Genomic DNA, 12,284 nt, shown 5'->3' on the forward strand with positions numbered 1-12,284 from the left:
TTACATATATCTGGTAGGACTTCAACAGTTTGAAAGATGAGGTTTGAGGGCTCCCTAGTGACTGACAATGTCCCTTTAATAAATACCTAGAAAGCACATGCTATGAATATTTTGTTGTATCTAATGGATCAAGTTTTCATTAGTGCCATGGTCTCACCCACCCTACCCCGAAATATATTTTAGTGTAAGCATCTTACATAATAAACTCCTGCCCCAGTGACTGTTGCTCCTACAATTAAGAAGTATACTAGGCTGCTGCCATCTTTCACAGAAGCACCTGTAGACGCTAGTGATCTAGAAGGGGATCCTAGATGATGACACTGCACAACTGTAGGTAAAGATAAGGCCAAGAAAGAAACAAAAGGAAATAGAAAAAGCACTAAGTATTAATGAAGAAACATTCAACACAAAGGCAGGGAAGCATTTTTAGTTACCCTGTGCTAAAAAAGAAACAAGTGCTGCTCCAGGACTGGAGGATGTGCACTTCCTCAGAGTCTGTTATCGGACGGAGCTCATTCTTACTCTGGGTTGATTCACAACTGGCAAAAACGGTCTCTTTGTGCATTTGGGAGTCAGGTCAGGGAATGACAATCTAGGTAACTTCAAGTCATTTTCATCTCCCTGTTTTATAACCTAGTGACCAAGGAACAAAGATAATTGCATGGTCTTACCAATGTGGAAAAAACTAAAATTATAATGGCATCCAACCATTTGCTCTTGGGGAGTGAAACAGCTTCAGGGTGTTACTAGGTGTTATCTAAGTTGGTTCACTCAACCTTACGTGATCCAACTTTAGACTGATCTGCTTAGTCACAGCAAACCCTGCCAAGTTAAAAAAAAAAAAAAGCATCACAGAATAATTCCTCTGTGACCAACCAAGCTGATCAGAGTTCATTTAAGGAGATATAACTGTGTTAATATTACATAGCATTTAAAACCGTATTTCTCCCCTCACACAAATTCCATTCTAAAATTGGAGATACTGGGCCAACTTCTATAATTTAGTCTCTGGGTGAGATTCAGGGATAGCTTTCCTTTTAGGAACACTTAATATTTTGGACTGAAAGCTGTTGTTATTGTTGTTGTTGCTTAATGTCTATCCCAAGCTGAGGAAAAAATAAAATATTTGACAAATGGGGCAAAATCAAATATTGTGCTAAGGAGCTGCAATGAATTCTCACCTATTCACAGGTTAGTGTGTCATATCCAAGAGAAAAGAGTACAATTTTGTGGATTAGTCAAATCTAAGCAAACACAGTGGCTGTCAAGTAATGAGTAAAAAGACAAGTGAAAAGAGCAAAGCTAATCAACAGGAGATTAAATTTCAGTCATTCCCAAATTGGCTCTCACAGGATTATTAGACAGTAGGCACTTTAAAGAAGGCTTTTTGGAAATTCTTCCGAAAGGAGAAAGGGGAATTAGTTGCAAAAGTTTTAAAGCAGAGTAGTACTGAGTCTACTAATGGGAGCTGTTTGGCAGCTTCTTTACACAAGCTGCTTTTCTACTTACATATGCACCAGCTCCTATTGTTGATAAGCCCACAATAAGGACTAACACAGAATTATCGATTTTGCCCCCTGATGCACCAGAGCTAGCCATTTGTCTTGTCATCTGGAGTTCTAGAGGAACATGCCATCGCTGGAACAAGTTGCCTAAGGAACACAATTTATTAAGACACACACACATACAAAAATAAAATAGTTAATACATGTTTATGACTAGAGGTCATTGCATTGTACAAATAAAGACTTACTGCCCATTGGGCTGCATGATGCTCCCTTTTAAATGACCAAGAAAAAAAAATAATCAAAACTGTATGAATACTACAGATATCAGAATCTACACACTTAAACTGTTGGGAGTTTTTAGTAAGAGTATAACTTAATGCTGCCCACGGAGGAAATTTACAGCTTCCCAGAAAAGATAATGAAAAACAAATGGGCAGTTCATCAAAACACTTCTCTCTTCACATCCTCACCATAAATGAAGTAAACACAGAGGGATGGCTGTATAGATACAAAAAGTTAACTACAGGCTACCTGGGGGCATTACAACCACTACTTAAAGAGTAATTTAAATGGCTTGCTCGAACCTTGCACAAAATAATAAAACCCTGCAACACAACCTAACCAGGACACAGTTCAGTCTTTCATGAAAGGCAATGTGTCCTGGAAGATAGAAATGTTAAAGCACAAAATAAGAAAAAAAAATTTTAAGTGGATTTATCTTTTCCAACGAACTAAAGAATTTCAGATTATAAAATAGTTTTTAGAATAATGAAACTTAAAATATCAACTACTTGGCTCTTAGTCCTCCAAAATAATATAAATACTATGTTGACTTAAAACTGTAGATTCATGTAACTATCTGATTATTAGAACAACTCTCACACACGGAAATGAAGGAAGGTCTCAGTACTACCTTCCCTGCTTATGATACTCCTCATGTTGACTACTGACCTAGAGCAGGGGTTTGCAAACTCTTTCTGTAAAGGACCAGACAGTAAATATTCTTGGCTTTTCAGGCCATACAGTCTCTGCTGATGTTGTGCAACAGCAGCCACAGACAATGTATAAATGAATGGGCACGACCGTTTTCTAATAAAACTTTATGGGCACTAAAATGTGACGCTTAAACAATGTTCATGTGTCACAAAATAGATATTTTTAATTTTTTTCAGCCATTTCAAAAAATGTAAAACCCAGTCTTAGCTCAAGGGGCATGCATACAAAAGCATGTGGGTTTGGCCTGCAGGCTGCAATTTGCCAATCTGGATCTAGGGCAGTGGTTCTAAACCTTGAGCGTGCATCAGAATCCTCTGGTGTGTTTGTTAAAACAGATGGCCAGACCCACCCCCAGAGTTTCTGAGTCAGGAGATCTAGAATGGGGGCTCAAGAATTTGCATTTTTAACAGGTTCCCAGGTGATGCTTCTGCTGCTTTGAGAACCAACAGTCTAGAGGCACATTCCTGGTCTGACCAGGCTTTAGAAGATAAACAGAATGGGCACTGGTAGTAGCATTTCATTTTAGAAATATGGAGCGTTCCCTTTGCTTTCACAACTTCAGGGCACAGGAGAGTAAGAACAGGTCCAAATCAGGTCTGCAGTCTCTTACCTGAAATCCTTGGGAACATGGACAGCCCAGATCTCAGAATTGTTTGTTTTTAAGTATATAGTTATATACCATACAGTAAATAACACCCAACACAGTAAGAGGCAACAATCCCCAGTCACACACATTAATGTTTCAATGAAAAATTTCAGAGTGGGATGAACAAAAGATTATAAGCAGTCTTTCACTCCACTTTAGGTCAGGTTTCAGTGGCAAGTGAGTTATAAAAACCTGATTTTTAGTCCTATTTTGATTTCTGAATTACGGATAAGAGACTATAAACCTACACCCTTAGAAGTGAAAATGTGTTTTTCCTTACTATTTTTATTTCTTACCTGCTTTAGAATCCTTCATCACCACATGAAAAAAAATGGTTTATATTTGGAAATAACAAGTCATGAAAATGAAAACGTGCAAGGGTAGAGAAGCTTATCTCGATCTGGGCAAGCTTTTGATTTTCAGAAACCCATAAAATGATTAAGCACCGGAAGTAGAGACTGACAACTCTCAGAGCTAGTAATTGAAACTGGGTAGAAAAAATTCCACGTGGTTTAGTTCAACGAATTTAGTTGTGTCCCCCACCTCCACCCCAAGTTTACTGAAAATAAGTAGTTTAAAAAAAATTCCATTTATTATCCCTTTAGAAGATCCTAAATCCAGATGCAACAACCTTGTTTTAATATAACACTAATGTGTTTATTCTGTTTTTGCTCGCTTTTCACAGATAAAACTAAGGGTAGATTTGGGAAAGTTCAGCGGTTTTTGCCTTGATTTGGCAAAAAGAAAAAAGACACTTAAAAGTAAATTAATTTTTTAAAAAGTAAATTGGTTAACATTTAAACTATTGCTTGAAAAGAAATGTAATATACTATTATTACTAACAAACCAAATTTTTACATACCTACCAAGTGACTTTAATTTTGTAAGAGGTGGTTAAGTGTTGTATGGATATTTATATTCCCCGCCCCCCGCCCTCAGTTTTCTTTTACCCATAAAATTACTCCCACACCTTTCCCCCATAGCTTCAAGAATTTAGGAAACTTCACATCATGGCTAAACATGTCTTTTCACTTGTCTTGCTAAGGTGGGAAGCCAACTTACTCCTTGACTTCTCATTACAGCACCAGTCTGTTTTAGATTCTTCTTTAGGTTTTCTGCAATCAGACCCCACAGAGGTAGCACTTTCTTCCTCACACTTGGGATTCAATTTTTTTTAATTTGATACATTTATATTATGACTGCCATTGTAGCAATAACTAGCACCTCTATCACATAATTATCATTTCTTTTTAGTGGCTGGAATAATTAAGATCTAGTCTCTTAGGAAGTCTGATTAGAATACAGTACTGTTGTCTATATTCACTATATTGTTCAAGGATTTGCTTCTTGAATTGTTGTTACAATTGTTATTTAGTGCCTAACACACAGTACGTGTTTGCTCGATAAATATTTGTTGGACTAATTAATGAAGGAAGGAAACAGAAATTCTTTCCAATTGTATGATAAGGACTGAACATTTGAAGAATTCTTTGCAAAGAACTTTAGCCAGATCTCATTTATTTCAGGTTGCTTATTAATAAGTTAGTAACCTCAAATACTACAAACTTAGCATTAGAATAGTACCTAAGCCAGCAAGTTCATTACTGTAGATTTCATAATCTCCTGTTTTTTCATACTCCCAGAAAGCCTTTTCCAGAAATACATCCACACAATTGAGGCTCCAAGAGTCTCAAATAGTTAAGAGGTCCATATGCTCTTGAGTCTTGTTTTCTGAATATCGCAATGATTTTTCAGACGTGGGTAAAACACAAAACAGGACAAGCCTCCATGATCTGTCCACTGTAACTAGGTAGCTCTTTATAAGGAATGCAATGACTATTTCCCTTTATCAGCTCCCCAACTTTTCTTCAGCATCAACACTTGCTGTTATTTCAGACGAATCATAGTAGTAATAATTAGAGTGCAGTGTGAACTACTCTGAAGAAAGGCACCAGAGAAAAAATGATTTAGATGACAAAAAAACAATCTCACTCTGTTCTACAAAGTTAAGTCCTTCACAGTACTAGGGTTCGGCCACTGAGAATTTACCGTGTGCCAGAGACTATCCAAAGCGCTGAGGACACAAAAATGGGACATAATCCCTGGTCTCAGGTAGTGTGTAGTATAGAAGGGGACAATGGCTGCCACTATTCTGAGTATCAGAAAATGGGCTTAATACAAATCACAAGAGACTCAAGGTTGCTCAGTCTGTTTAAGCCTTAAAACAGTATTTTCCAAACTTGCCTGATGATAAGAATTACATCAAGGGCCTGTTAAAATAAAAATTCCAAGGGCTCTCTCCAGGACATTCTCATTCAGTAGGTTTGGGGTCAGCTCTCCACTTGATTTACTGGACCAGGTAACTTTTGGAAACATGCTCTAGAAAAAAGTTACAATATGCAGCAACTCCCTTAAAATGTTAGGAAATGTCTAGAAAATACAACTTACTAACTGGAGGCAGAAAAGGCTGACTTGCCACAGATTTTCTGGAGGAAAGCTTTGCCTCAGAAGAAAAAGTGGGGAAGGACTCATCTTCTAGGCTTCGGAAAAAAAAAAAAGCGTCATTTGGCAGTTCCCAGGAAGTCTGGATCCTTGCCGACAAGGAATCCAGTTTCCTTTTTAAGGAGGTGAGAAGGATTCTGAATAGAGAAAAATGTTCAAACATTTGACCCTCAGGTCAGGGGTCGGTGATCAGTTTCATCACATGGGCAGCGCAATGTTTGGAACCAAATAAAATACTACAGAACAGAAAATATCTATTACCTAACCTATCTGCTCCTCAGTGCCGAATGCAGACATAAAGTAGTCATTATTAATTGCCTTCAACCATTTCTGGAAAGAGGCAGAGCATCCAAATAAAGTAAACAAATAATAGCAATTATGGTTTTAAGGCAAAAGGCAGCATATAATAAAAATGAACCTGACAATGATGACAGATGTGGATGAGATCATTTCAAGGTGGGTGTCAAATCTGCTAACATCCTGACAAAGAATTGGAGGAGGGAGGAGAAAGGAGAAAAAGGAGGGGAAATGGCATATAAACAAAGAGCATCTCTCCCCTACCTATGCAAAAACATACCGCAGATGCTATGATGTGAAAAAGAAATCAGATTATAAGCAATTAGTAATCAAGCTACGAAACAGTGTTAATTCCTAAAATGACAGAATCATTTCTTTTTGAAATTGTAACCCCACCCCGCCCATTTCTAAAGGCATATGATGTTGTACTGTGGTGCTTGGCCAAAGGACAAAGAGTAAGTGTATACAAAGAGATGGATGGGTATGGCAAGAAGTCAGAATATATTCTACAGCAGAGTGCCTTCAAACAAAATCATGCAACGGAAAAAAACATTTTGAGTCTGTATTTTTCAGTAGTTCTAATATGACCAACCACCTTCAAATATCTAATAAATCAATTTAACTTTAAAAATCCATACTTATTTAAATGAGAATTTTTGGTTAGACTTCAGAGTGCTGGTAAAAGTTGTGAGTTGTAAGCAAAATAAGCACACAAAGTTTGAAAGGCTAGTATGGATGAAAATCTTCAGCTTACCTAAGTTTCTGTATAAATTTCTGTAGAGCTTACATAGAGCACTATCATTTTAATGCATAAACCCATACAGATGACACCTAAGATGGGATATTAGTTTAAAAGCTAAGGCAGAGGTTTTTAAGCTCCAAGAGCAATTTGTTTTAGGATATGTACTCAGATACAGAAATTAGGAAACGTTTTCTTGAGGCGTAGCAACTGGACAAACTGTTCAAATGCACATTTGCAAACACTCTAAGGGAAATATTTTCCACATTTTATTTTCAAAGCACCCAGAAGGTGGTTCCACATTAGAAGGGCCTCAAGGATAAACTTCTGACATTGCAAATGTGAATGTCCCTAGGTGGTCATTCAAAAATAGATTTTAAAAAACCCAGCACCTCCTACAGGTGGATAATTCATTATCCCCATTAAGTTGTGCAGTTTGAAAATGAGCAAGCTCAAGACATGCTCAGATAAGTTCATGGATATCTCATGCACAGTGGGCTAAAGGGAAATCGAATGCATTCTTAACCTTTTGAGGTCAAAATTTAGGAGGCAAGTGGATTAGGGGCCTAGAGACTGGCAAACTATCCTTTGCTCTACCTATTAATTAGGTATGTGACCTTGGGCAAATAATTTCACCTCTCTGTGACTCCGTTTATTATCTATAAAGTGAGTGGGTTGAACTTTACCACAAAATCCCTTCCAGCTCTAAAATCTAGTGAAACAACTTCACAGAGAGCAAATACAATGCGCTCTGCAAACTGTTTCTTTGAAGCATTAAAGGCCACCAAGAATTACACGGACCAGACATTGCAAATTAATTCTGGGCCGACTCTCCTGGTGTCTGGCGCACAACTGACTGACTCCTTACTTGAACTGCACTGTTTCTCTTTCACAGGGCACTCAAATCTATGGATTTCATCTGGGGTTTGGCAAGTAGAACAGGTAATCTCATTTACAGAAGGAACTAAGGCGTCTGGCTTAAATGCCTTGTTTCAAGTCTCACAATCGGTAAATGACAAAGTCTACTTGACCTCATTGCTCTAAAAAGGCGGACTGGGGGTGGCCAGGAGGTGGTATTGGACAATACGAGACAGTCAGCTGTTCTGTTATCCCTGAACAGCAAACCCTCCCAGGAAAAGGCCTCATGCGGACTACTGGGTTCAAATCCCCTGAAGGTCAGGTCGGCACGGCTTGCGAAACTCATGGTTTGGATCCCGCCAAATCAGAATTCTCGCGGCTGTGAGTGGGTTAAGTTTTTCCCGGGGAGGAGGCAGGGGGAGGACTACAAGGCACAGGGAGCCTATGGAACCCAGGCCCTTGATCTGCGAGGTCTGGGTGCCTGGGATGGGTCAATCACCTGGGAGCCGGTTCCGCTGCCTCGGGCCTCGGACGCACACTGTCCGCACCAAGGGCGCCAGCTTCTGCTTGAAAGCACCTGCCGCCAGGCTTCCACACCGGAACATTTCAGCAACCGCTACTCTGTACCTCCTCCTTTCCTTCTCACGGACCGACCGACGGGTCAAACACCGTGGGCCCCGGCCCGTTGCCCCCCCAGCTCCCCTCACACGCACTCTACGCAAGCTCCTCCTTCCAGCTCCGGGAGGGCATTGGACAGTTGAGCCGGCCAGCTAAGAGCAGGGGAAGGGGAAGCTCGGCTGGAGGCCTACTGCGCAGGCGTAATACTCAACGCCGCATTGCGATTGGCTCGTACAGCGAGAGATTTGTGCATGCGCCTAGCTGCCTGCACAGTTGAGAAGACTGCGGAGGGAGGTGTTTGCAAGTTTCAACGGGTTGGTGGCAATGTTTTCCGCTGAGCGAGTTTGGAAAGCTGTCCAAGGAGGGAGCCATGGGGCCGCGTTGCCTGGCAGTTGTGGCCGATGCTGCCGCTGTGTCGATGGCGGGAACTGATAACAGCGCCTCTCAAAGCGTGGCCATAAGCACCGCATTTTGTTCTCCTGTTCTTGGCTGCTACTCGGTACTTAGCCTTCCGGATTCTCGCAGTATTCCACTTCCAGTCTTTCCATAAGGTCCGAGCCAGAGCACCTGGCTTCCCAGATTCGGAATGCACTTCCGTCTTTTACAAATTGCTGGCATTTTCCCACCCAGCCCTCTTTTCTAGGAGCAGTAATCATTCCGTGCTCTCTCCCCCCATATCGTTTTTATATTGTGCAATTGTATTCCTAGATGCTGTACCAGGTGCTGCGGATAGTCTACTATTATGGCTTCTGTGCTTAAGAGCAAGGGTGCTGGCAAAAAGAGTTTGTGCTTTGAAGAGAAATACTAAGCAGGACTTTCAAGTTGTGGGAGGAGTAGGGTGAGGGGCTGAATGTAAATAGGTGTTTTGACTCTCCCAAATGTAAGCTAAGTTGGAAATAAATTTTTTGACTGTTTGCAAAACATAAATATATACTTTTCCCTAATTTTGGGTTTACATATTCACTTAACAAGTATTTAATGAGCACTTGCCACTTGGACTATACTATGAATGGGGCTCTAGGGCATGTGGAAAGTACAGGAAGTGGTCACTAGTTGGGGAAATGACACGTACTATCATTTAAATAATACGGAATGTCTCCTTCAGTGCCAGAGCAAGAGAAAAGTGTGTATGGAGTAGCTAAGGAAGGACTTCATGCAAGTGTTACTTGAGCTGTGTCTGGAGGGACGTATAGTAAAATTCAAATAGACAGTGGAGGAGGAGGAATGACATTTCAGATGGTGAATACATTGGGACCAAAGGTAATATTTTTAGTGATTAAGCACCCCTTGACTTTGCATCCATTCTTGCCCAGGTCGAATCCTGGCTCTACCATTGGGCAGGTCACTTAACTGTGCCTCACTTTCCTCATCTACCAATCTCCTAGGGTTGTTATGAACATTAAATGAGCTAATATTTGTCAAGGATCTTAGAGGAAGCACCATGCTGTTTAAAAGTCTTAGAGGTATAAAACAAAGAAACAAACCCCAGCACATTTGGGGGGACAATCGGCAAATACTAGGAAGTAGATAAGGGCAGGTTAATATGGTGGAGCCAGAGCTGACCTGGCAAAAGAGTTTTGGCCCTAATCTTGTAGGTGATGAAATTATTACTATTTTTTTCCTCAGTGGAATAGGGATAGAGAATGAAATTACAAAGGCCTCATTTTAGGAAGTTTAACTCAGGAGGCAGTCTTAATTGGGTGAAAAAGATCCAGGGTTCCCTTAATGTTCAGAAGTGCAGGCAATGGGTGACTTTTTACCTAGGGCTGCTTTGGAGGATAAATATTGAAAATATTGATTTCACAATAAGATAAAATTATTTATATTTATTTAATATATTAAAGGCCTTACAGACATTGGTATTTATTGCTATTTCTAAAAGCCAATAACAATAATAAACATGGAATACAAAATTAATCATATCTGTTGGTGGAAGAGGCTTTGGAAAACACTGTCAAAATCATGATGATCAGGTGCCTATGAAAATGGCTTGGGTATATTTGAAAGAATCAGTTAGTGATGCACAATTAACACAAAGAAAAGGTGGTGGATAGCACATTTATTTTTGCAATAGGTGCAATGAGGTACTTAAAATCTTTTTAATTAAAAATTATATTTCATCATGTTTTTTGCAAAAGCAATATACACACAACAAGCTAACTCCAAAAATATAAGTGAAAATCTCACCCCACAGAGGTAACAGGCACTTTTTATTAGGGCATGGCACCCATTTTGAGATACCATATTTCCAGAAATCAGTGTTTCTACTTTACAGCTATAATATAAACTCTCAGACTCAGTGACAAGTTTTTGCTGGAAGCGCACATCTAAATTATCTCATGTGGATGTAACATTTTTTGTATCTCTCAGAAAGGTAGCATTGATTCTGGCTATGAGTTGGCCACTCTACTTACTGGGTATTCCTAATTAATAGTTACCCCCCTTTTATAACTACTTTTCTGTAGATAATGATCACCAGGAGCATTACAAATACAGAGGAGAATGATGCAGCAAGCTATATTTAGATATCAGCCAATCAAAAAACCAAAATACTGTACAGTGAAGATTGCTATTCACACTGTACAATAATAATTGTATTCATAATGATGACCTTGGATTAGCCACCTAAGGTTAAATCCTTCTCGAGATGGTTTTAATATTGAATAGTATAATCTAGGGTTTTAGAAATGGGTGACTCACATATATTGGAAACGAGTTAGCTGAAAATATATCTGCTAACTCAGCTAAAAAGCTTATTAACTAGAAGACCCCAAGTTTTCCCAGCCATTTTGAGTAACTTGGACTTGGCTGAGTGGTCACATTTCAATTTGCTTACAGATCTATCACCGATGCACTGAATTGTTTTTCTCATAGTGGGAATGGTCTTAGTCACGTTTGTCTCCTCTGCTGCTCAGCCTCACACACAAATAAGATGGCAGTTCATGTGCACCGCTGGGATCCCTGACTTTGATGGCGTTAGCAAATAATTCATATGTCCGTGCTACTGACATATGTCAATATTGCCTTGCCTTAGCTTATGAAGTGTGTGAGAGGAGGGATAAAGTCTTAAAAGGAAACAAAATGGGTGCGTTTTATTGCATATAAATTGTACCTCAGTAAAGTTGATTTCAAACAAGCAAATTCTGAACCTGAATCACCCTCAGGAGAAGGAATACAGGTCTCCACCAAGATGTGTGATGCTTAGTAAGCTTTGGGAAGCTGCCCCCTAATACCGTAAGAAAGTTCTGTTCATTTATCATCTTCCAAGCATAATCTAGGCTTCTGTCAAATTAGACCCAACCACTTTGTTCTACATTCAGTTGCAGAGGGGTGAACTCTCCTAGGGGTTTCCAATTCCTTTTGAAACTCCACCATTCTGGAAGGACTTATGATTATATAGACATTATATCATATGGGAGACACTGTGAGATTTATGCCATGTCCCAAGATCGCTCCACCTGGGTCTGTCATGGTTAGCCCCGGAAACAAGGTTCCCTTTGGCTGGCGCTGCCACCACTAGCTACCCCCCCTCTTCTACCCCCTGTATGGCCCTCTCCGGCGGCGGGCCTTCCCCATTGGCCAGCCAAACACAACCGACTGCCACAGCCAATGGAAGCCGCTCTCCTGAACATTCAGAGGATGGGTGCTCGTGGTGTGATGAGGGGAGGTTGGAGCCTGGCACGCGCCCCCCTACATCTGGCAAGTCGGTGACAGAGACAGTAACTCCCCCTACACACGCACACCCCGTGCCCCCGGCTCCCTCCTGTCAGCTGCGCGGGCCCCCACAACCCACGGCACGTCTTGGCAGCGCCCTCCCCGGCTCCTTGGGGCGCGCGAGTGCACCTGCTTATTTAATAAGACAGAGCATCCCTTTATCCCAAGGCTTGGGAGGGGGCCGAGGAGGCGCGGGAGGTGAAAGAGGTATCTCTGCCCCTCCGCACCCCCCGCCAAGTCGTGTCGCTCCCCGGCCGAAGTGCTCCAGAGATGCCTTAGGGTGCAGCTCCCTTTGTCCTCTCCAGCTGTGCTCCCTGCCCGCTGACCCCGCGCGCTCGGGGAACGTGGGGGCGGGGAGCCCGCAACCTATAAAATAAATGGGGGCAAGGAGAAAGGAAGACCTTCC

General features: G+C 40.9%; 1 protein-coding gene across 1 annotated transcript in view; it reads right to left on the reverse strand.

Annotated features, from left to right (window-relative positions):
* Positions 1-8,313, reverse strand: part of AIFM1 (apoptosis inducing factor mitochondria associated 1) — a 31,560-nt gene extending 23,247 nt beyond the window's left edge. The window contains exons 1-2 of the mRNA XM_008701630.2: positions 8,046-8,313; positions 1,510-1,652 (exon numbers count right to left, since the gene is read on the reverse strand). Of these exons, the coding sequence (XP_008699852.2) occupies positions 1,510-1,652; positions 8,046-8,151 (249 nt within the window). The 5' untranslated portion in view covers positions 8,152-8,313. The remainder of the gene's footprint in view (positions 1-1,509; positions 1,653-8,045) is intronic.
* Between the last annotated feature and the right edge of the window lie 3,971 nt (positions 8,314-12,284).

The sequence above is a fragment of the Ursus maritimus genome (genome assembly GCF_017311325.1).
Source record: "Ursus maritimus isolate PB19 chromosome X unlocalized genomic scaffold, ASM1731132v1 scaffold_X1, whole genome shotgun sequence".
Taxonomy (NCBI): domain Eukaryota; kingdom Metazoa; phylum Chordata; class Mammalia; order Carnivora; family Ursidae; genus Ursus; species Ursus maritimus.